Source organism: Centropristis striata, chromosome 19, assembly GCF_030273125.1.
Source record: "Centropristis striata isolate RG_2023a ecotype Rhode Island chromosome 19, C.striata_1.0, whole genome shotgun sequence".
In the NCBI taxonomy this organism is placed as follows: Eukaryota; Metazoa; Chordata; class Actinopteri; order Perciformes; family Serranidae; genus Centropristis; species Centropristis striata.
The window spans coordinates 34269223-34295462 of NC_081535.1; the positions used below are offsets into that span (position 1 = coordinate 34269223).

The 26240-nt window shown below is 35.0% G+C and overlaps 1 protein-coding gene across 1 annotated transcript in view; it reads left to right on the forward strand.

Annotated features, from left to right (window-relative positions):
* The first annotated feature begins 8520 nt into the window (after positions 1-8520).
* Positions 8521-26240, forward strand: part of pde8b (phosphodiesterase 8B) — an 87135-nt gene continuing 69415 nt past the window's right edge. Inside the window, exon 1 of the mRNA XM_059358082.1 lies at positions 8521-10009. Coding sequence (XP_059214065.1) covers positions 9728-10009 — 282 coding nt within the window. The 5' untranslated portion in view covers positions 8521-9727. The remainder of the gene's footprint in view (positions 10010-26240) is intronic.

Sequence of the window (26240 nt, forward strand, 5' to 3'; positions counted from 1 at the left end):
ACATTGATGCATCCCTTTTGCTTTTTCACAGCTTCCAATCACAACACAGGAGTAGAAGTCAAGTTGGGGAAAAAAAGAAGAACCTAAAGTTGAATTGATCTGATCAAATCAGATCTTTACTGTACCTCTGACGCCCTCTGCTGGTGATCTGAGGAGCTGCAGAGGAATTACATTTACACACACTTTCTTCATCTTGAACATTATTTTGTTGATGGATACCGATTCTATTGTCCTTTTAATTAACTGAAATTAAATCACAGAAATATATAAATAAATATATATTCTCAGACTTTTAATATATATTCTCAGGTTATATATATATATATATATATATATATTCAGATTTTGACTCCATATATATAATACTTTCCTGAATGGCTTGCCATAAATTATATATATAATATATTATTTATTTATTTTGTTTGTATAAATATATATTCATACAAAGAAAATATATAAATAACTACAAAATTGTGAGTATCTGTAACTGTAATCACATCAAAGATCAAAGCAATCAACAGAATTAACTGACACCTGTTAATGAAAGAGTGACAGCAGCCAGAGGTGGAGAGACTGGAATTTCTGGCCTCGAACAGAAAGCATTTTTGGCAAAACCATAATACCTATCATTGATCCGACTTCACTTTGAGCGTCCTGAGTTCTTCCTGAACGTCTACATATGGGTTTTTTTTTTAGAAAAATGAAAAAATAGCTTTGTTAGAGCGATCTAAAAAAACTGTTCCATCTTCCTTTTTTCCGAAATCTTCCTGCGTTTTTAATATGGGAGCCAATGAGGCTGTTGGTGGTGTTGGTGGATCATCTGTGCGTCCTACGCCCAAACTATAACTCTGACAGCTTTACCAGAGGATTGTGAGGGAGAAGACTAATTTTCCTACGTTTCTATGTATAAATTATTTCTGTAGAGTGGAATTTGCGGCCTGGAGCGCAGTTTTCACATTTATTTTTTGACAGTTTTTTCTCTCCCTCTACACTCTGGCGATGATGTCACACACTCTGACACGAACATTCCGTGCAATACACACCCATTATAATCTCAGAATTTCTCCAAAAATGATCATGGTCATTGAACAGGGATTGATAAAAAACTATATGACCTATCGAAACGTGGATTAATACACCGATACACAAGACTTGTGTCTACTGTTTAAAGTTTAAATGGAGTCTCTAGGTGAAATTATGCCGGAGAAGTAGACGTTTAAAAATCTCCAATTATTCTTCTTTTTCGCTCATTTTTTGTCGGCCGTCCCATTCATTTTAATGGCCCTACTGGGAGAAGCTTAGTGGACTGGTTGTACTGGGAATAAACGAGCAGAGAGCTGCTGGTGGACAAGACTAAGGTGCAGGTGCACCTTTATAATGTAATTGTTTGTTAATGGTAAAGTAACTATAAACTTACATTAATATACCATCTATTTGACATTTATAAATTATTTGGTTAGTTAAACATTAATAAATTATGCATTTACCATTCTAAATGGCCTATATACTGTTTATAAATGATGATTAAACATTAATAAACTATCTGTTTACCATTTATAAATGATGGTTATTGTAAAGTGTTACCCAAGTTTTGAATGCATGACATTACTTGTAGTTTTTTTTTTTTTTTTTTTTTTTCCTTACATAGCCTACTTGTAGTGTATGATGAGAATACTTCCTGTACTATAGTTTTATAGTTTTCCTGATAAACACCTGGCTGTGTCCCGCCCCGCGGGGCCAGGCTGCTGTATCCGCGCTGTGAGGACACTAGGGCCGCTGTGAGGACACTATCCGCGCTGTGAGGACACTAGGGCCGCCCGGACACCGAGCCGCTGCAGGCTGAGCCCAGCAGGTTATGAAGTTCAGAGGCCGACTCTAACTACCGATCCTCGGCTCCGTACCTGCTGGGGGACACCGCGGCACTAACACGCTCCTCAGAGCCAGAACCGCATGAATGTGTTCGGTACTTATATTCCACTTTTTTTTCGCACTGAAGGACAAAAGTTGGTGCTGTGAGACATGAGTGGACTGTCACCAGAGGCTTTATTCCCCAATGGACCAAGAAAGGTAGGAGCTCCCTGTTCCTGGGGAAAACTGCAATATGGGCTTCTTATTCAACTTTAATACATATATATATTCCTATATATTTAACATTTGGATTCATTAGATGAACAAATATTAGGCAGCCAATGAAAGTGGTGGTGTATTAATGATTAATAAGCAGTTACATGTTGGCTAATTTGCTGCGTTTGGATCATAGTTTGATATGTTAATGCTCTTTATTTTCTTCACTCCATCATATATCAGCATCATTATATACAATGTCTCCACTTTCCTTTCCAAAGCATACTTTTTAAAAACTTTTGTCCAAGTACATTTTTACCAAAGTAATTTTACTTTTGCTTCATTTTACTTTGAGTAAAAATATCTTTAATGAAACAATAGGCTACTGTCAATACATTTACATGGGGGGTTTAAACCATATACGTTTCTATATATTTAACATTTGGATTCATTAGAGGAACAAATATTAGGCACCCAAACTTCTAACACACCAGTGAGCCAAACATATATGTATATAAAGACTGAATTTGAGGTTTTAAAGTAGAGAAATTAAACTTAAAACAATGTTTTACAGCATAAGTTCTCCACCATTACTTTAAGATATTTTGTCAGGGTTTTCCTGCAATATGGTGCTAAATGTTGAAGATATATTTGCTTTATAACAGTATAAAAACATATTTGTATTTAATTTATACAGGCGTGTATATGTGCTCTCAGTGGTGAGAGGTGTAATGTGTTTAAGTGTCATTATTATTCTAACTATGATATTATTATAGCTTATTGCTAGACTAACATCTGGATATTGGAGGTTGCCTGCAGCTGTGATGGTGAACTTTGACCTGTGAGGATATTTTAGGTTTATCAGCCTGTGTGCTGGTTTGATGAGGTGCAACAAGTGTGTGAGAGCTGCCAGCAGGGGGCGCTCTGCAGGCTCTACAGGAGGTCACTGAATAGGACACACAGCTCTATAACACAACAATAACAATAGAAAAAGGGTTTTGCTTAAAATAGAATAAGTATTTAGATTATTTACTTGAGTATAAGTGGAAAAAAAGTCATTTCTTAAGTAAAAATATGGAAAGATTATTTTCTAAATGCATTTGAAGTATAAAAAAGTCAAAGTTCTCAATGCAGAAAACTGCTCCCAGTCACTCTTAAACTATTATACACCATATTATTGAAGTATTATAAGGCTTTTATTGTGAAGGTGGAGCTATTTGAGCTGTTTTAAATACTGCGGGTGTCAAATATCACAATATTTTGACCTTGATATCGATATTGTGACGATAATGTAGGGTTGACTGTGACAGAATACGAGAGAAGTAATAAATAATCATGTGGATATAATGAGTCAGTGGGTCAGTTCAGTAAAAATTACATCAACTTCCTGTAACGCAGCCTTTAAAACTAGGGAAAGACAACACTTGTGGTCTAATACAGTATCCAAAATCTAAGATATCTAGTTTCATATTACAATATTTCTATTGTATCAGTATTTTAGCCAGCCCGGACTGTGTGGTATAAATCTGTAGGGAACTTGACTAATTGGTGTTTTTAGTCGTACTAGGATTTATTTAGATGATTATTAGTCATTTTTATATGCCAAATGACTTGTTTCCAATCAGTTTTTAAGTATTTCTCTGGGAAACACAAGCTTTAAAGTGTTGCTTTTGCATGATTCTTTGCGGAGAAACAGTTTTACAGATCTGATGATATTCGTCAGAAAATCATTCGCTCAGCAGTCCTGTTAATTGAGAAACAATTACCAATTTCATTAGCAAATGTATTGGAGAGGAAGTAAAAAAGTAGAATGGAAAATGGAAATTCTCATCACATCAGTATCACATCCATCTGGAAGGAAATCCAGTGTTCCCTGTGATCTAGATATTTAACTTTAATCAAGTTACATTAAGAGCATACAACTTTAGAATAAAGAACGTTTTCTAAATGCACTTTTTTAAAAACTTGGCAGTAATATACTTTTATGTTCATAGAAACATTATGTGGGGTGCGAACCCTTATTTCTCCTTTTTGTCAGTCCAATATTCCCTCTCTTTTAGCTCTGCTTTTCATCTCCATATCTGACTCTATGCTTGTTGGTGCTGAGCTGCTAGTTTATCAGAGCTTTGAGCTGAAACCTGCTGCCTGCTGAGTCTGAAATGTTATTGATGAAAACACTGAGACCAGAGCAGGAAGTCGCTGGCTGCAAGAAACCAAAACAATGAGCTAAAATATGCTAAAAGACTCACATTCATGCTGTCAGGTGATCCAGTGTGGAAGCTGATATCTTGATTGGAGCTGCTGTTAACCCTTTATTTGGTAACTTCAGGTAATATTTTGAGAAAAAAGTTGCAAATTTACTAGATTTAAGTGGCAAATCTACAAGACAAAAAGTCGCAGATTTAAGAGATTTAAAGTGGCAAATCTGTGCGAAAAAAGTCGCAGATTTACGAGAAAAAAGTGGGAAAAAAGCAACTTTTTTCTTGCAGATTCACCACTTTAAATCTCATAAATCTGCACATTTTTTTCTCGTAGATTTGCCACTTTAATCTCCTAAACTTTTTTCTCAAAATATTATTTTCATGTTTTTTTACACATTCTGGCAGTATGTAATATCCTCCAATATTCTCTAGGGTTGAAATTTGGAATTTGCAAGTATTTCCTGGCTGCACCAGACTGATGTCTGGTGCAGCCAGGAAATACTTGCAGTACTGATGTCTGGCTACCAAACACTGTTCCAGGAAAACACTTCTGGTAAATGAAAAGATTTATAAAGCCGCATCTCCACCAGGAAGTTCCTGGTAATTTTAATCCCAGGACTAAACTCTTAAAGGAATTAAAAGGTTTCCTCTGTCAGTGGATGTCGACGTGGTTTAAAGCAGACTGGTCTCCCTCAATAACAACAATAACAACAATAAAGACGTTATTACTGGCAGCAAAATATGACTCATATTTACGTCTTAGACCGTCTTTGCTGACATAGTAAGTAAGTAAGTAAGTAAGTAAAATGTATTTATAGAGCACTTTTCATAGATACAATCACAAAGTGCTTTACATCAGGGATAAAATGCAGTAAAATATAGAGTTAGTAATGATTGACGGCAGAGCACAGCTTAAACGGCGGATATGGAGGAAGGTGGATTTTTACTTTTTACGTAACTTCTGTCTCACTTCACCCTCGTAACTACTTCAGTCCCAGCGTTCATTTTGACTCGTTCATTTTCGTCTTTTGCAACACCTAACCAGGAGGTTTTTGCCCTGAACCTAGCTCAGTTGTTTTCTAGCCTAAATTCATGGAAACTGCAGCCTTTTTTACAACCGTGAACCGGACGTGAATGTAAAATGACGTGTGCTATTTGTAGAACGCTCCTCTCTGTACCGTGAGCTGCAATACGCTCATACGTGTCATTATGTGTTTAGGTTGGAGATCTTGTTGGTTTAACCCTTTGATGCACAACATATTTTAACCCCTTCTAATGCACAACATGGGTCAAAAATGACCCTCGTTCATTTCATTCCCATGTTATTTAATGCTGCTGTGTGTTTCTGTGCTCTATCTTTTGATTTTTATGATTCAATATTTTAAGTATTGTTTAAATATCTTGTTTTAGATAACAACTGATCATTATTTCCATTTTGCCTCTTAGTTAGCTTAGCAAGCTACTTAGCAAAATACTACACCAAGAAGTTAGCTAATTAGTTAGCTTAGCAAGCTACTTAGCGAAATACTTAGCCAAGAAGTTAGCTAAGTAGTTAGCTTAACAAGCTACTTAGCTAAAAAATGGATACGGGTCATTTTTGACCCATGTTGTGCATTAGAAGAGTAGTGACACAAAAAGGGATTTTATTAAAAAAATAATAAAGGTAATTAGTAATTAGGTAAATAAATAAAAACATAAAATTAGGATGTATGATGATCAAAAACAAACTAATTGAGGAAAACCTGGAATACTGAATGATGAAAATACATTTTTGTAAAGATATAGAACATAAAAACTCTGTCGGGTCACTTTAGACCATGTTGTGCATCAAAGGGTTAAAGATTATTGAAACTAGTCCTTTGTTGATGAGAGAGAATCAGAGTCATTATTGTTGGTTTCATAATCTGTTTACAATCACCCTGAAAGGATTTTTTTTTACTATAATAGAAACTTTTAACTATTTTTATTAGCCGAAGTATCTGCAAAAAGTCTCAGTTTCAATACTATCAATAAAAATGTTCACAGTATGATAACCATCAGTATTTATACCACATTCTGTCTGAAAGCATTATATTGCTGCAGCTCTGTTTAATCAAAACACGCTGCAACATTTTCTGCTGTATGTTGCATTTAATGATTCAAAAATATCTGTGCTGTAACTGCTATCAGAAAATAACAATCAGTTGGCAACTCCTAAAATGGTCCCAAATCAATACTTAAGAACTTACTTGTTTGCAAACCCCACCACAAAGTTCCCGTACTTTCAGGAAGTCCTACCCCAGACCAGAGTCTTTTAGGGGTAAATATCCCTCAATTCTGGGGAAACCTCCTGCAGTCAGAAAGATACTTTGTGTGATTAGTACACTGCAAAAAAAGAAAAGTTGGGTGAACTCAAAATTTCAAGGCAACAAACTTCGATAAAATTTTAAGTTGGACAATTAAACTAAATATTTCAAGTTTTGTTTTTGAGTTTGCTAAACTCTATGTCAGCTAATGTTGCGACCACAATTTTGAGTTAGCATTGATACGCTAATGGCTACTCTTGTAGCTGTAACAAGCAGCGCCGCTAGCATCAGTTAGCCGCTAGCATCAGTTAGCCGCTAGCTTTCGCTAATGACAGAATTTCCCAACAAAGAAATAAGAGTTATCAGAACTATTGTCCCTTGTTGTGAACCCCAACTTAAAGATATAAGTAACAACAACTCACCAACTTGTTTTTGAGCAGACAACTGGCTTCCTTTGTTGTGCTAACTTACATTATTGCCCTAAATGTCAATAATTTATATTTCCAAGTTTTACCAACTTAAATCACTGTTTTAGGCCAAAAAATACAAGTTGGCTTTTTTGCAGTGCATCAGATTAATTCTCTGCCCTGGTGGCATGAGCTCTACTTTTTAAATATATATTCTAATTTCTTACATTTGTTGACAACTTAATCAATGGATCAAGAAAATAATCGGCCTAACTGCTCCGTCAAATGTCAGATGTCAAAGGTCAGACTGGGTCGTCTACAACAAAACACACACACACACTTTGACTGCAGCACATTCCTCAAAACAAGAGAGACTTTCTTTCCAATCCCAATCAATCCAATCCACTTTATTTATAGAGCACAATTTTAGCAAACACAAGGTTTCCAAAGTGCTGCACAACAATAAATACATAACACAACACAAAGAGATGTAGTAAACAATGGAACAGTAAGATGCAATAAGATAAAATAAATTAAAAATGGGATAAAAATAAATAAAATAAAATGTAAAATGTACTGCCCTCACAAAATAAAATATGCATGAACACAATCAAAACAAAAAATCATAAAATCAACACTCTACGTGGTGTTAAAAGCCAACGAGAAGAGGTGGTTTAAGAAGAGATTCTTTGAGTGTTTATCATCCAAATAAAAGGTGAAAGAGGCTGTAAGAAGTTGCATTATGTTTAAATCTGCATAGTGACTGTCTGAGATCACCATTGGTATGTTTTCTTTTAAAAATACACAGAATATCGTTGAAATCTGAACCTTCCAACAGTCCTTGAACGATTAAAAAGTTTGCATTAGAAAAAGTAACTAAAAACAAAGCTTAAAATTGTTATCTCTCAAAATCACTTTATTGTACATGTCTCATTTAAAATGTGTCCAAAATATTCTGTTTGGAATAACTAGATCCTGAGAAGAACGGTCACGTGAAAAATATTCACTGAAAAATCCGTTTACACAGAGCCGAGAGGAAAGGACAGGAAAAATCCAAATATATGTAATAAATAAACCAATTGTTTTTTTCCAGTAATAATGATGTTTGTGGGCACTTGGAAAAGTATTTATATATAAATTGCATTTAATTCCAATTAAAAAAATATATTTCTATCAGAGAAATTCAACTTTTGCTCTTTCTTTTTTAATGATTTCTATCGTTATAACTGTTTTTCTGCACAAATGACATTTATAAGTTGTTCCCACTTCCAGCCATGATTGTGCTGCTGATTCTACAGAGCTGCAGGACTTTTATAATTTATATATTGCACAAAATCACTTTATTGTACATGTCTCGTTTAAAATGTGTCCAAAATAATCTGTTTGGAATAACTAGATCCTGAGAAGAACTGTCACGTGAAAAATATTCACTGAAAATCCGTTTACACAGAACCGAGAGAAAAGGACAGGAAAAAGCCAAATATTTCAATAAGTATAGCATGTGGAGGCCAATTGTTTTTTTCCAGTAATAATGACACTTGTGGGCACTTGGAAAAGTGTTTATATATAAATTGCATTTAATTCCAATTTAAAAAAAATATTTTATCAGAGAAATTCAACTTTTGTTCTTTCTTTTTTTATGATTTCTATCGTTATAACTGTTTTTCTGCACAAATGACATTTATAAGTTGTTCCCACTTCCAGCCATGATTGTGCTGATTCTTTTTTTTATTTTATTTTTTATGTTTTTATTCATTCGACAGGCAAAAGTACATACAGTGAGAAATAAAGACTTTTTTTTCCTTTTTCCAAAAACAAAAAACAACCCCTTTTCCCCTCCTCCCCCTCCCAGTCCTACATAGTCTTGTTACAAATCAGAGAAAATTAGAAATAATTCACATCCTTCTTTTTTACCATGAGCAGATAGAAAAATAAATGAGTACATGAAAACCAACAACATACAGAGATATAGCATTGTCCATGGGTTGAAATGAGTCAGAGAGAGAAATTAAATATGGTGAGATGTTAATTATCAGGGGAGAGCATTTTATTTATCTTCAAATTATCTTCAATTTAGCTATGTAACTAATCATACAGCCCCAAACAGAAACAAATTTTTCAGGCGTTCCCCTCAGATTATATTTATTGTGATTGTGCTGATTGTACAGAGCTGCAGGACTTTTATAATTTATATATTGCAGTGGAACACAAGGTCACAGTGAGGAAAATGTAAAAAAGAGCACAAAGCGCCCTGATTGTTGGGGTTCAGAGGGTTAAATGAGCCCTGGTGTGGGGTCAGCATGGCCTCTGGGGAGAGATGGAGGGATGAGGGTCATGTTGAGAGAAAGAGTGATATAATGTTGGTGTGATGTAAAGAGAGAGAGAGAGGGGGGGTGGACCGTGGCCAATGATCTGCAGGCAGAATAACTAAAGTGGAGACAGAAGCAGAAGAGATTTCATAAAGCCACAGAGGAGGATGAGAAGAAGCCGGATGTGAAGCAAGAGGTGATGAAGAGCAGCCAAGTGGTTTAGTCCATTTAGTCCTTTTATTCATTAGTGCGGCTCATAGATGGTACAGGCCGTCACACAGCTGCACGTTAAAGACATTTTACCCTAAAGATGAAGCATTAAACCGTGCACTAGGCTGAGAGGAACCCCAGCAGCAGCTGGATGCCGGATCCAGCAGCAGCAGCCTGCAGGAAGCTGGTACCCGAGCCTCGCGTCTCTTCTCCGGGCTCCAGAGGCGCGTCTCCGCCGCTGAGGAGGAGGCATGGGCTGCGCTCCCAGCATCCACGTCTCCCAGAGCGGCGTGATCTACTGCCGGGACTCGGACGAGTCCAACTCCCCGCACCAGACCACCACCATCTCGCAGGGCACCGCGGCCACGCTGCACGGGCTCTTCATCAAGACGGACGCGGCCGAGACCATCCCCTCCGTCATCACCTACCAGAGCCGCCACTCGCGCAACAACTCGTACCGGGACCGCAAGGAGACCAGCGGGGGACACATCCGCATCGAGGCCGAGACCCAGACCAGCCACACCAGCGTCAAGGTACGGTACCGTCCCGGTTCCACGGCGCGCTGCTGCTGCTGCTGCTGCTGGCGGCAGCATCAGCACCGGGTCGTGAGTGGGAATCACACGTGAGGAGGCCCGTCGGTTTGTTTGTGTATTACCGGAGGAGGAGGCCCGAGCCTCCCGGTCCTCCCCCGGTCCCCCCGGTCCCCCCGATCCGGAGCTTTAATCACTCCTCATTAATGGCTTTAGTCCATTCAGCCTCCTGCAGCCTGTAGCGGTGCAACACATTATCATCTCATGTGCTACATGTTACATTACACTGATCTGATGCATGCACTGTGTGCTACACTGTAAAAAAAATAAAAAAAATAAAAAAAATCCAGAAATGTACTGTACATTAAGTGTAAATACCAAAAAATAAATTACATTTATTACAAATATTAACTGTTAAATAGACGTTGAAATCACATCATCTCACTGAATGTTAAATCGAGGCAACTTTTAGTTTTCTTACAGTAAAACTTTACATTTGATGTAAAAAAAAATAAAAAATAAAAAGTTTTTTTTTTAAAATGCTAAGTTCTTGTAGCAAAAGTTGCCAATTACTTACAGTCATATTTAAAGTAAAATAAATTATTTTCCAGAAATTTAATTACATCGAATTCTATGTTGAAAAAAATACAAAAAATACACATCATCTCACTGAATGTAAAATCAAGGCAACTTTCAGTTTTCTTACAGTAAAACTCTAATTTGATGTAAAAAATAAAATAAAAAAAAGTTTAAAAAAATGCTAAGTTCTTGTAGCAAAAGTTGCCAATTACTTACAGTCATATTTAAAGTAAAATAAATTATTTTCCAGAAATGTAATTACATCAAATTCTAGGTTAATAAAATAATAATACACATCATCTCGCTGAATGTTAAATTAAGGCAACTTCCTGTTTCTTATAGTAAAACTTTACATAAAGCCTGCAGTGGTGTGGAACACAATATCATCTGTGTGCTGCACTGTTAAAAAATAATAATAATAATTCCAGAAATTTACTATTTACTATTATTTTACCGTTTTTCCACATTAAGTGCAAATGCCATAAAGGGTTCATAGATAAATTACTTTTATTACGAATATTAACTATAAAATGAACAGTGAAACCAATATAATGGGAAATTAAATATTTTTTTCACCGTATTATTCAATTACTTTATGTTGAATTACAGTGAATTCTATGTGAGAAATGTACACACAAATGCACAGATATGAAAACTTTTATTTGCTTTTTTTCATCTCAGTTTCCTTCCTCTTTGATATAAAGATGGCTGAAAATAACAGCAAATGAGCAGTAAAGTGTGAGACTTCTCCAAAGATGGTGAAGTAGTTAACACTATGTGTATGTATGTATGTATGTATGTATGTGTGTGTGTGTGTGTGTGTGTGTGTATGTGTGTATGTATGTATGTATTTTTGCACTAGACCTTCATTGTTTGCTTTTATTCTTCCTGTAAGTCGCTTTGGATAAAAGCGTCTGCTAAATGACTAAATGTAAATGTATGTATGTATGTATGTATGTATGTATGTATGTATGTATGTATGTATGTATGTATGTATGTATGTATGCATAAATACATACATACATACATACACATACATACATACATACATGCATGCATAAATACATACATACATACATACACATACATACATACATACATACATACATGTATGTTTGTATGTATGTATGTATGTATGTATGTATGTATAATTGAATAATTGTATGTATGTATGTATGTATAATTAAATAATTGTATGTATGTATGTATGTATGTATGTATGTATGTATGTATAATTGAATAATTGTGTGTATGTATGTATGTATGTATGTATGTATAATTGAATAATTGTATGTATGTATGTATGTATGTATGTATGTATAATTAAATAATTGTATGTATGTATGTATGTATGTATGTATGTATGTATAATTGAATAATTGTGTGTATGTATGTATGTATAATTGAATAATTGTATGTATGTATGTATAATTAAATAATTGTATGTATGTATGTATGTATGTATGTATGTATGTATAATTGAATAATTGAATAATTGTATGTATGTATGTATGTATGTATGTATGTATGTATGTATGTATGTATAATTGAATAATTGTGTGTATGTATGTATGTATAATTGAATAATTGTATGTATGTATGTATAATTAAATAATTGTATGTATGTATGTATGTATGTATGTATGTATGTATGTATGTATAATTGAATAATTGAATAATTGAATAATTGTAATAATTGTATGTATGTATGTATGTATGTATGTATGTATGTTTGTATGTATGTATGTATGTATGTATGTATGTATAATTGAATAATTGAATAATTGTATGTATGTATGTATGTATTTATGTATGTATGTATGTATGTATGTATGTATGTATGTTTGTATGTATGTATGTATGTATGTTTGTATGTATGTATGTATGTATGTATGTATGTATGTATGTATAATTGAATAATTGAATAATTGTATGTATGTATGTATGTATGTATGTATGTATGTATGTATGTTTGTATGTATGTATGTATGTATGTATGTATGTATGTATGTTTGTATGTATGTATGTATGTATGTATGTATAATTGAATAATTGAATAATTGTACGCAGTATGCATGTATGTTTGTATGTATGCATGTATGTATGTATGTATAATTGAATAATTGAATAATTGTATGTATGTATGTATGTATGTATGTATGTATGTTTGTATGTATGTATGTACAGTTAATAATAAGTATAGTGTTAAATATTCTTGACTAAAGTTATTGTTTATGAGCCTATCCACAAAAGTAACACAACACCAAAACAAACAAAGTATCTCAGTGTCTATTGGTCATTTTGCATCCTTTTGTGGTCATTTTGCATCCTTTTGTGGTCATTTTGCACCTTTTTTCAGTCACATTCAGGTTTAGCATCTCTCTGTGATCAGTGTGTGGTGGTTTTATGTCTCTCTGTAGTTTTTTGCTTCTATATTTGGTTATTTTATGTGTAATTTTGGGTTGTTTGTAGTTGGTATGTGTATTTTTTTTGTTGTTCTGTATTTTTGTGGTTGTTTTGCGTCTCTTTGTTGTAGAGATAGACCGGCCAGATATATCGGCCAGACGATATTTGCGTTTTTTACTTGTATCTGCATCGGCACCAGCTGGTAATATGTTTGTTTGTTTTGTTAATAAATGTTTCTTTTTTGACTTGTGTAACTTTTGTTATCATTTTATCATTTTTATCATGTAAATGGAGGAGAAAAGGCAATATCGGCTTCAAGAATCAGCCCAAAAAAATCGGCAGCACATATCAGGGATCAGTTAAGTTACTGATGTCAAAATAATCAGTATCGGCATTATTAAAAACCGCGTATCGTAGCTTTGTGTATCTTTTCAGTCATTTAGCGTTTCTTGCTGTGATCATTTTGCATCTCTTTGCTCCATTTATGTCGTTTGCAGTCATTTTATGTATCTTTGTGGACGTTTAGCGCCTCTTTGTGATTGTTTTGTTGTTGTTGTTTTTCTGGGACATCTGTGAGTCGGGGCCCCTGACACTTTGGCCCCTGGGTCCGTGCCCAGTAGCCCATCCAGCCATCCATCCATCTGTAGAGTCCTATCAGTACAAAATCAGCACACAATCCACAGAAAGCTTCATTTCAGCCTTGAAAAATCATTATATTAGCTTCCACGTCTGCATTTTTACCTTTTTTTTGCTCTTAAGAAGTCGAAACAGTGACATAATCATTTATTGCTACTATATTTACATTTAATACATGTTTATTACACACTGTAATGTAACTGTAAGTAGATATGAGGAGATTTTTAAGTGTAAACAATTAAAACTTCACATTATGAAGACATATTTTAGATTATTACAGGAACCATATTGTCAGTTTGGACACCGGCCTCTTAAAGTTAAAGTTGTAAACAAATGAAAAAGAAACACTTATGACATTATCATGTGTAATAACGATTTGTTAACTGTTTACATGTGCTTATAAAGGCTTAACTGGTTGTTGCAGTGAAGTGTTTCCATTAAAACTTGTTGAACAAAGAACAGCTTTAATACAGTACAAGTGTTGCTGTTGTACTTCAGTAATGTTGGTTTGTTGTTTCCTCTTCTCATGTCTCTCATGACACGTTACATCTAAATGTGAGCTGTTATTGTTGTTATTGTTAATGATCTGTACGCTGCCAGAAGCACAAAACATCAGATATCAGATGAGCAAAACCAATCAGTTTCTCCTCAAGCAGCAAAGAGTCAAAGGATCATCCGTGGTTGAACAACTTCACTGCAAAAAAGCCAACTTGTATTTTTTTTACCTAAAACAGTGATTTAATTTGGTAAAACTTGGAAATATAAATGATTGACATTTAGGGCAATAATGTAAGTTAGCACAACAAAGGAAGCCAGTTGTCTGCTCAAAAACAAGTTGGTGAGTTGTTGTTACTTATATCTTTAAGTTGGGGTTCACAACAAGGGACAATAGTTCTGATAACTCTTATTTCTTTGTTGGGAAATGCAGGAAAGTGGTGAAATCCATTAGCAAAAGCTAGCGGCTAACTGATGCTAGCGGCTAACTGATGCTAGCGGCGCTGCTTGTTACAGCTACAAGAGTAGCCATTAGCGTATCAATGCTAACTCAAAATTGTGGTCGCAACATTAGCTGACATTTCATAGCAGCGTTACAATCGTGCCAATTCAGCACATTGCAGAAGTTAGCAGAAGTAAGGATTAAAAGTTATTACAATGTAAAATTATAAGATAAAAAATCAGAATTCAGAGTTGAGCAAACTCAAAAACAAAACTTAAAATATTTTGTTTAATTGTCCAACTTAAAATTTTATCGAAGTTTGTTGCCTTGAAATGTTGAGTTCACCCAACTTTTCTTTTTTGCAGTGTTGTTTCTTCCCTTTAATTCCCTTTATTACAACTAACAAGCTAACAACCTAAAAAACAAACCAGTATGCTCATTGCAGTTATTATGTTGAAGTTGAATTATTTAACTACAAATTTTCCAAAACTCTCATCTTAACCCATAAGAACCCAGAGCCAGTTCTCCTTAAAGGATGTGTTCTATAAGTGGACCACATAGAACACATTTCTGATGTTTTTAAAAAAAAAATACTACCCCTAAATGTCAAATATCTTTGATGTGACATATATACGTTACAATTGGCGTTTATGGTATTTATGTTTATGATATTTTTTTATTTTAAAATAGAAAAAAAATAGACACATTTTCTGCGTACAGAGACACAAATTTGCCTTTTTATTTTGCATCTCCACAACATATATCAAAATTGTGACTTTAATTTGTTCAGTAAATATGGTCAGAACAAGTTAAATGCAACACAGGACACAACTATTAACGGATTATAATTGTTAAATGGGTTTAAACTTTAAACCTTTAAACTAAACAAAAAATAAGCTTTTTAAAATTAGCTACTTTTACATTTCTGTTTCCAGTCACACAGTAAACGTCTTAAAAACTTAGGGATTTAATGAGTTGATGTGAAGCATAAAGCTGAATATGGGAGATTATAGAAGATTTAAAGTGTTTGATACACGGGTGTCACCATAGGTTCCTATGGGTTAAGGTCTCCTGTTTGTGATCACAAAGGAAGAGGAGAAAGAAATAATGAGGAGGGGAGGAAATTAATTATGCACTTTGTGGAAAAACTCGAAATGATTAGAATAAAGTTCATATATAATGTTATATTCCATCCAGCCATCCATTTTCATCTGCTTATCCGGGGCCGGGTCGCAGGGGCAGCAGCCTAAGCAAAAAATTCCAGTTTGAAACCTTGAAATTATGAGAATAAAGTTGAAATACATTGAGAAAAAAGTTGAAATGTGGAGAATAAAGTCACTTTTTAAGCAGTAACGTAGACCAGCTATTCTCAACCTTGGGGTCGGGACCCCAATTGGGGTCGTGAGATGATTTCTGGGGGTCGCCAAATCATTTTGGAAGTCAGCTCTGTCTCCACTGTGTTAAAGTGTTCATGTGTTAATGTGTTTTAGTCTTTTTGGTCATTTAATGTCTTTTTTTGGTAATTTTGTGTCCTTTTTTGGTCATTTTGTGTCTTTTTTTGGTCATTTTGAGTCTTTTTTGGGTCATTTTGTGTCTTTTTGGGGTAATTTTGAGTCTTTTTTGGTCATTTTGTTTCCTTCTTTTGGTCATTTTGTTTCTTTTTTGGGTAATTTTGTGTATTTTTTGGGTAATTTTGTGTCTTTTTTGGTCATTTTGTGTCTTTTTTTGGTCATTTTGAGTCTTTTTTGGTCATGTTGTGGTCATTTTGAGTCTTTTTTGGTCATTTTGTTTCCTTTTTTTGGTCATTTTGTTTCTTTTTTGGGTCATTTTGTGTCTTTTTTGGTCATTTTGTGTCTTTTTTTGGTCATTTTGAGTCTTTTTTGGTCATGTTGTGGTAATTTTGAATCTTTTTTGGTCATTTTGTTTCCTTTTTTTGGTCATTTTGTTTCTTTTTTGGGTCATTTTGTGTCTTTTTTGGTCATTTTGTGTCTTTTTTTGGTCATTTTGAGTCTTTTTTGGTCATTTTGTTTCCTTTTTTTGGTCATTTTGTTTCTTTTTTGGGTGATCTGAACTGTGTGTGTGAGATTGTGTTCAGTGAGCGGGGGTCGCGGACAACATGCATGTTAAATTGGGGGTCGTGACTCAAAAAGGTTGAGAACTACTGACGTAGACTACAACCTGATTCCTGTCAATATGTCTAATAAATCTAAAATAATTGAGTCAAAATTATGAAGAGAAAGCCAATAATGAACTTTCACACAGAATAAATAAAGTGAGATGCTCTTAACCAAACTTAATAAGTCTGTGTGAAAACTGAGAATGACACAGATGAATGTGTGATTAGAGAATAAGAGCTTGTGTAGTTGTGTACGCGTCTTGTCATATTATTTGTGTGTTTTTACTCTCTGATGGATCTCTGCTGAGGGAGCATGTGAACAGATTCTTCTTCATATTTATGATCGAGCCCCAGAGGATATCGCTGTGTTTTCATAAGAAGTAGTGGAGCAGATGATCATGTCATCAGACCCCGCACAATACTTTAACCTATTCACTCCCGGATTTTCAAAATAAAAGTTGCATATGATGATTGAAACTCATTTTGGTAAACTTTACTTTTTGGACATTTGGTTTGGCATTATTTGACATTTGTGGGGTTTTTCAATAGTTTACTAGTGTGTGTTTGTGTGTGTGTGTGTGTGTGTGTGTTCTTGTACTTCCTACATAATGAGGACCGGGACACGTTTTTAACCAACAGAGTGAGGACATTTTTGCAAAGTGAGGACATTTCAGCCGGTCCTCACTCCTTTAAAGGCTTTTTTTAGATTTCAGACTTTGTTTTAAGGGTTAAAGGTTACATGATAATGATAATTAACTGAAACTGTATTGTGTGGTTACAAAACTAACTAAAATTATAGTGAAAATGTCCTTCGTTTTTGTCTTTGTCAACTTTTTTCATACATAATGAAGATGGATAAAACAAAGGAAATAAAGGCAAAATTTACTGTGACCTCTTTTAATCTCCCACCCAACAAATACCCCATTACAAAAAACTACAACTAATAAAAACTAAACTAAAACTAGCAAACTCACTCTAAAAACTCATTTAAACTAACTGAATTTGAAAACAAAAAATCACAACAAAATTGAGACTAAAACTAATGAAAAAACCAAAACTTGTATAACCTTGCAAGGGAATTCACTGTTCCAATGAGGGTCCTCACAAAGATAGAAGTACAAGAGTGTGTGTGTGTGTGTGTGTGTGTGTGTGTGTGTGCTGGTTTGTCAGCTGTTCCTCAGTTAGTTTCCTCTCTGTGTCCGAGAGCTGAGAGAGGATCAATGATGCCATTTATTATTTACACCATCTGCTTTTCCCTGCAGGATCTTAATAATCTGCCGTGGTGTTGATCATGCTCGTGTGTGTGTGTGTGTGTGTGTGTGTGTGTGTGTGTGTGTGTGTGTGTGTGTGTGTGAAGGATGCTGGTGTCCCTCAGGGCGTCTCACACTCTCTGACGTATTAGAATCATACAGCAGCAGAAGAATCAGCACTTTTCACAGCCTCCTCTCTGGATTAGACGCACAAAAGTTCAGTGGTCGTCCACAATACAGCTTCTGTGTTTTTAAACAGGAATAATCTCTTCAGACCTGACAACAGACAGTAGAAAGTGACTTCAGGCTCTATAGAAACAGAATGATAACAGTATGCAGGACTAGATAAATGTTGCAGGTCAGCAAAGTAACACAACTGTAATCACATGACATTTGTCTGTAATGTAGTAATGTAAAGTGACAGTAGTTGTGGTTTCATCAACTTATTTCTCTGCACATTTTGAAGATTTGCATGAGAAAAGCTTGACTTTCGAAAATGCACGTAGAAGTTTTACGAAAAAAGTCGCAGATTTATGAGAAAAAAGTGGGAAAAAAGCAACTTTTTTCTCCCAGATTCACCACTTTAAATCTCATAAATCTACACATTTTTTTCTCGTAGATTTGCCACTTTAATATTGTAAACTTTTTTCTCAAAATGTTATTTTCGTATGTTTTTTTTTACACATTCTGACAGTCTGTAATATCCTCCAATATTCTCTAGGGTTGAAATTTGGAATTTGCAAGTATTTCAATGAGTGTCCTATTAAGGGTTAAAGTGGTGAATCTGGGGAAAAAGAGTTGCTTTTTTTCCACCTTTTTCTCGTAAATCTGCGACTTTTTTCGCGCAGATTTGCCACTCTAAATCTCTTAAATCTGCAACTTTTTTTCTTGTAGATTTGCCACTTTAATCTAGTAAATTTGCAACTTTTTTGCGAAATATTACCTGAAGTTACTAAATATAGTTCTTTGGGGTTAAGTAGGTTGTTTGGCAGTACAGAGTCTCTTAAAGATTTAACAGTATTTTGTTAACTTAGCCGATCAACCAGTCAAATCTGCAGAGCTCATGTTTTATTTGCTCTGGCACATGACTTTGGTCCTTCTGGCTTTCAGAACGATTTCTAGCAGATCAGGCCCTGAACAGTCTGGTGAAACTCATGCAGTTAGGATCAATCTGTTAAACGAGGCAGCACTGATCAGATCTGAATCAAGACTCAGTTACTGCATTGTCTCGACACATTTTAGTGTCTGTTGTGCGGTAGTTTGAGAAGGTTTTTTACCTGGATGCATTTTTTTCATGCTTGAGAACGGACCAATCTTAGGACTGATTGAGGCTCCGTTTCCATGGTGACGGTCTGAACAGAAGACGCAAAAGTGGCGTCGCGTCTTCACTTTTTATTCCTCGTTTAGACGAGCGTTTTCAGGAGGAAATCTGCTGCATACGGTGACGCAAAAGTGTGTGAATGTGATTGGGTATGCAGCCAGGCGGCATCACTTAAAGCCATAAGAGCATCTTTGGGCATGCGGAAGTTTTCACGCCACACATTTCCATCAGCTACTCCTTCCACAAAGTTCTCCTCCATCACTAGATCTCCCAGGTCTCGTTCACAGCCGTCTGGCTCCTCCCACCAATCGCTGCATCCAGAATGTGATGGAGGTAATTCCAGATCCTTCTCTGTTCACTAATACTATCTGTACATATCCTGGACATTTGGTGGAAAGACTCCTGTAAGTTTATTAGAGCTGCCAGAGCAGCTTGAAGGTCCCACCATGGAAATAATCCCACGTTTCTTTATTTCCTGTCCTGGAGCATGTATGTGACGTAAACACATACGTGACGTGAGCAGATCAGATCAGAGTTTTGTGTCTTGTCAGTGTAGACGACACGCTACGGAGGAGAGGATTACACTTTTACACTTTGGAGGCTGGTGTCAGTTTTTTGCGTTTTTAAGCCCCAAAAACGCCGTCACCGTCTAAACGAAAGGCACTTCACATAAAATATTTTGTCGTTTTTACCCGCAAGCGTCCTGGTGTGAACGGGGCCTGGATGTAAAACCAAATACTGCAGGTTCAGCAATAAATAGCAGAAGAAAAGACCAAAATAAAAAGCATGAGCATGAGCAGGAGCATGTACAGGTCTCAGGATAGAAACTAACAGTGACAAACTCCTGAGGGAACATGTTGATTCTAGCACATTAGTCCTGAAAGGAAAACCAGCGTTCTGATCTTAGATCACTTATGTTTTGCATCTCCCTCCACATTTAATTCTGGTTCGTACCAAGACTGATTGTTCACAAAGCCTGTATTCTTGGTGATGCTCTATAACAGTACAGGCTTCACATTATCTCAGACACTTACATCATTATTCTCAACACACAGAAACTCATATTATTGATCTTGTTTGCACACATCAGTGACATTATGTACAGAACATGATGTAAGTGTTCCTTGTGCTGTCTGAGAACAGAAACATGTTCAGGTGTTGATGCAAACAGGGTTCATTACACTAAATGTTGCATTTGTGCATTTGACTGAAAATCTTCAACCTGACCTAAAACACAGTTGGGAATTTTTTTGTTTTTTTTTAAATAACCACACTGTAAAAAATGTCTGTAGATTTTACGGTGAAAAACTGCTAAACCATGACAGTAAAAGACGTAAAATGATAAATGAGTTAATTCAGTTTCAGTAACAATAAAACATCGTAAATGTATATATCAGCCAAAACAGTATTTTTTACATAAAAAAAAAAAAAAATACATTACTCCACTCTAAAATACACTGGCACCATGTTTGTCGTGCAAAAAATATACTGTAATATATATACAAGCCGTCATTTTAGCATTTCTTTTTAAAGGTTTTTCTTTAAAAAATGATGAAGAAATGTTTTTCTTGTTAAATGTACTAAACACCATATCTCCAACAGAAATATACTGTAATATTTAATGGTAAATCTGGCATTTATAAAGTGTTTCTTGTCAATTATATGGCAGAGCAGCGTTTCTTTTGATGGAAAAACTTTTTTATTTTTGAACTAAAATATGGACTAAAATGGCATCTTAAACGGGAAATCAACAGTGCTAATACAATTTTACCGTAATATTACAAAAAGTTGCACCGTATTTATTACGGTAAAGTTCTGGCAACCACAGCTGCTGGTTTTTTTACCGTAAAAACAACAGGTTTGTTTTTACGTTTGCTTCACTTTTGTATCGTGGGAGGAAGTGGAGACGCATCATCCATTCTTTATACAGTTTATGATGTGGATCTATAAGCCAAAAAAATTCAAAAACTTATCTTTTTCATATCATCTTCTTTCTTGCTGAGCTGAGAGGTTTTCACACTAAAGATAGTTTAATTGCTGTTCAAAGTGAATTCATTTAAATCTATTTTGGTGTGAACAGAGAACAATTCACTTTTGTTGATTTACCAATAACTGTTGCTGCTTGTTATTTCATATGTGTTTAACCCTTTATCAGGCAAAGAACTATATTTGGTAACTTCAGGTAATATTTTGAGAAAAAAGTTGCAAATTTACTAGATTAAAGTGGCAAATCTACAAGAAAAAAAGTTGCAGATTTAAGAGATTTAAAGTGGCAAATCTGCGCGAAAAAAGTCGCAGATTTATGAGAAAAAAGTGGAAAAAAGTAACTTTTTTTTTCTCAGATTCTCCACTTTAAATCTCATAAATCTGCGCATTTTTTTCTTGTAGATTTGCCACTTTAATCTAGTAAAGTTTTTTCTGCCACATTCTGGCTGTATGTAATATCCTCCAATAATCTCTAGGGTTGAAATTTGGAATTTGCAAGTATTTCAATGAGTGTCCTATTAAGGGTTAAAGTGGTGAATCTGGGAGAAAAAAGTTGCTTTTTTTCCACTTTTTTCTCGTAAATCTGCGACTTTTTTCTCGCAGATTTCCCACTTTAAATCTCTTAAATCTGCGACTTTTTTCTTGTAGATTTGCCACTTTAATCTAGTAAATTTGCAACTTTTTTCTTGAAATATTACCTGAAGTTAGCAAATATAGTTCTTTGCCTGATAAAGGGTTAAAGTTGGTCTCTTAAACTAAATCCAGCTGTTTAAACTACTTACACTCAGTCTTATATTTTGAGTGACAGCTCAATAACATGAAACATGTTGTTGAGCATAAACTGGTCAACAACATTTATGATTGAGAGATTCTGCTGGTTTTGTTTCAGTGTTTGAGTGTTTTGTCAGAGTTATCTGTTGTGGACACAGTCAGAGTAGATGTAAGAGGGTGTGAGAGCAGGAATGTCTCCAGGCTGCGAAGTGGAAAATAGTTTGAATGTTGGACTGGGACGACTGTTTACATGCAGACAAGTTCCTCAGTCATGTTTCTGAGCTCTGATTTCTCACCCAATAGGAGTACATTAGGATTTAACCACATGAGACGTTTTTAGATGGTGCAGGACTTTATTTTGGGAAAATTCCAACTCAGATTCACACAACACAGTTGGAGAAAAACTCCCAATGTCAAATTGCATAAATATTTTGTATTATATATTTATAGTTTCCTTTTATTTTATTTATTTATTTTATTTTAATCTTTCTTGAAATTATTATTATTATTATTATTATTATTATTATTATATCTAAAAATATAATAAAATATATATACATATATATATATATGTACATCATTACACTATTTCTTTCTTTCTCTGTTTTTATTATTTCCAATATTTTGCTGCCAGACTTTTTACCATTTATTTTACAATAATTTATCTTTTTTTACTTTTTTTACATTAAATTTAAAGTTGTACTGTAAACAACTGAAAGCTGCCTTTTTTTACATTCAACAATATGATGTGTATTTTTTTTATTTTTTACATAAAATTCACTGTGATTTAACATTCAATAGTGTTAAAAAAAATGTATTATATATACATTAATTTTATTTATTTATGTATTTATTTACAGATTTCTACTTCAATTTTATGGTCGATATTTTTAATAAAAGAACAATATATTTTTTGGGCATTTGCACATTTTATAATTACTTTTTTTTCATTCATTTATATATATATATATATATATATATATATATATATATATATATATATATTACACAGAATTCACTGTAATTTAACATTCAAGACAAATTGAATATTATAAAAAAAATTAAAATGTCCCATTATTTTTAATTTACAGATTTCAATATATGATAAATAATAATTATAATTAAAATAATCTTATTTGTTACAAAAGTTATTTACTTTTTTATGACATTTGCTCTTAATGTAGAAAAACAAGAAGAAGAAAAAAATAATACAGTAAATTAATGGTAAATAAAGTTTTTTGTATTGGTTTTTTTTTGACAGTGTAGGAGCTCAGTTGCACTGGAAATGTTTACTTATTTTCAACCGTGAATGTAAAAAAACATGGTAAAAAAAAGAGGATTTAGTGAACTTCTGTGTCCTCTACAGAGAGCTATTATTGGGAGCGTGAACATCAAATTTGAAGGTTGCAGCCAAGAAGCTGCTCACAAGACGAGGTTAACAAACGTCACAATATCAGTTGATCACACTGCAAAAAAAAGAAAAGTTGGGTGAACTCAAAATTTCAAGGCAACAAACAAGTTTCCTCAACTCTGAATTCAGATTTTTGTCAACTCAACTGTGAGTTCAGTCCAATCCACTTTATTTATATAGCACAATTTTATCAAACACAAGGTTTCCAAAGTGCTGCACAAACAATAAATACATAACACAATACAAAGAGATGTAGTAAACAATAGAACAGTAAGATGCAATAAGATAAAATAAATTAAAAATGGGATAAAAATAAATAAAATAAAATGTAAAATGTACTGCCCGCACAAAATAAAATATGCATGTATACAAATAAAAACAAAAAATCGTAAAATCATAAAATCAACATGAAATCAACAAAAAATCAAGTTGTACTAACTTATAATTTTACATTGTAATAACTTTTAATCCTTACTTCTGCTAACTTCTGCAATGTGCTGAATTGGCACGATTGTAACGCTGCTATGAAATGTCAGCTAATGTTGCGACCACAATTTTGAGTTAGCATTGATACGCTAATGGCTACTCTTGTAGCTGTAACAAGCAGCGCCGCTAGCATCCGTTAGCTGCTAGCATCAGTTAGCCGCTAGCATCAGTTAGCCGCAAGCTTCAGTTAGCCGCTAGCATCAGTTAGCCGCTAGCTTTCGCTAATGACCTAATTTCCCAACAAAGAAATAAGAGTTATCAGAACTATTGTCCCTTGTTGTGAACCCCAACTTAAAGATATAAGTAACAACAACTCACCAACTTGTTTTTGAGCAGACAACTGGCTTCCTTTGTTGTGCTAACTTACATTATTGCCCTAAATGTCAATAATTTATATTTCCAAGTTTTACCAACTTAAATCACTGTTTTAGGCCAAAAAATACAAGTTGGCTTTTTTTTTTGCAGTGCAGTGTGAGTGTATGATGACTTCATGCAGTGGAAAGAAGCCTGAGCGGATCAGGAAGATGTCAGTGTGCAGGTCTAGGCTGACCTCAGGTCCATGTGGGCCCCCAGAAGGCCACCTGCACCGCAGATAAGACCAGGCCTCGTTTCAAGGACCCTGGTCCACGTAAACTCCAAGGCCTGCCGCTGCTCACACTCATGACTAATATAATATGATGAGAGCTCTGTGTTTATCTGCTGATATACAAGATAAATCCAATAACATCTCACTGTGCTCCAGAAACTGATGAAAAGTGACTTAATGCATGTAGGATCAGAAGATTTAACTCCACCACAATGACGTCATCCTCTATCATTTCCTAAACAGTCTGACTTTCAAAGTAAGAGCCCGCACACAAGGTCGAGTCTGGATGAGAAATAGTCTTTGTCACTTACTCGAAACGATTAGACGTTGGCTCAAACACGTAAACACGTCTTTCTGTTCTCCGGCCATAATGTAAACACAATCTAACATCACAGTGAAAACACCTTCAAAAAGATGCATTAAACATAGCGTAACTTTGTTAAGTTGAGTGCATTCTGAGGAGTAAACTGCAGTGATGCCTCCACACTGAAAGCCGTGTTTAATCTCCGTCCTGATGTGTATACAGTGGACGCAATGACATGATGTACCTGGGCCCCAAGAAATTAAAGGTTTATTTATACAGCACCTCTCAAAGCCAGAGCTCCAAAGTGATTCACAAGAACAAAGACAAGTGAATGAGCTGAAATGAGTCCAGAAGGAAAAGTTTATACAGTCAGTTAGTTAAAGATCTAAGTCAGAAGTTTCCACAGTGAGATAGGTGAAGAGGAGACATTCACTGACCACTCAGTTCCTGTGGCTTCATTAAATACTGGAGCATTAATTTCACAGGACACACGTCTTCAAATCAGGAGACATTTAACCTTGTCCAAGACCAGATCTGGCAACGTAGAAAGTGTTATCTTAAATCTTGTGAAACTGCTTCAAAAACTATTTACGAACGTCCTTGTTAACTAATTTTCCTAATGCTAGATGTAAGGCTGCAACATTATGGCCAAAATGATAATCACGATACTTTGGATTATTATTAATCACGATTATTCATTATGTTAGGGAAAGCATTACATCTGTATTTTTATTGCACTACTTTTAAACAAACACTAGGAACAGTTTTTAGTGTCTGGTGCTTGTTGTAAACAAATAGAGATCACTAAGCTAACACCTCCTGCAGCAGCAGCACATACACACTGTACTGCTACAGAGCTAACTGTTAGCCTGTTAGCACACACTCACTTTACTGCTACAGAGCTAACTGTTAGCCTGTTAGCACATACACACTGTACTGCTACAGAGCTAACTGTTAGCCTGTTAGCACATACACACTGTACTGCTACAGAGCTAACTGTTAGCCTGTTAGCACATACGCACTGTACTGCTACAGAGCTAACTGTTAGCCTGTTAGCACATACACACTGTACTGCTACAGAGCTAACTGTTAGCCTGTTAGCACATACACACTGTACTGCTACAGAGCTAACTGTTAGCCTGTTAGCACATACACACTGTACTGCTACAGAGCTAACTGTTAGCCTGTTAGCACATACACACTGTACTGCTACAGAGCTAACTGTTAGCCTGTTAGCACATACACACTGTACTGCTACAGAGCTAACAGTTAGCCTGTTAGCACATACACACTGTACTGCTACAGAGCTAACTGTTAGCCTGTTAGCTCATCCTGCTTAGCATTCTATCTCGCTTGGTTAGATCTGCAGGAGAGATGCATTTTAAAATGGAAATATCGCCGTCGATCAGGTTAATTTAATCGTGGCGCCCAGAAACGTGATCACA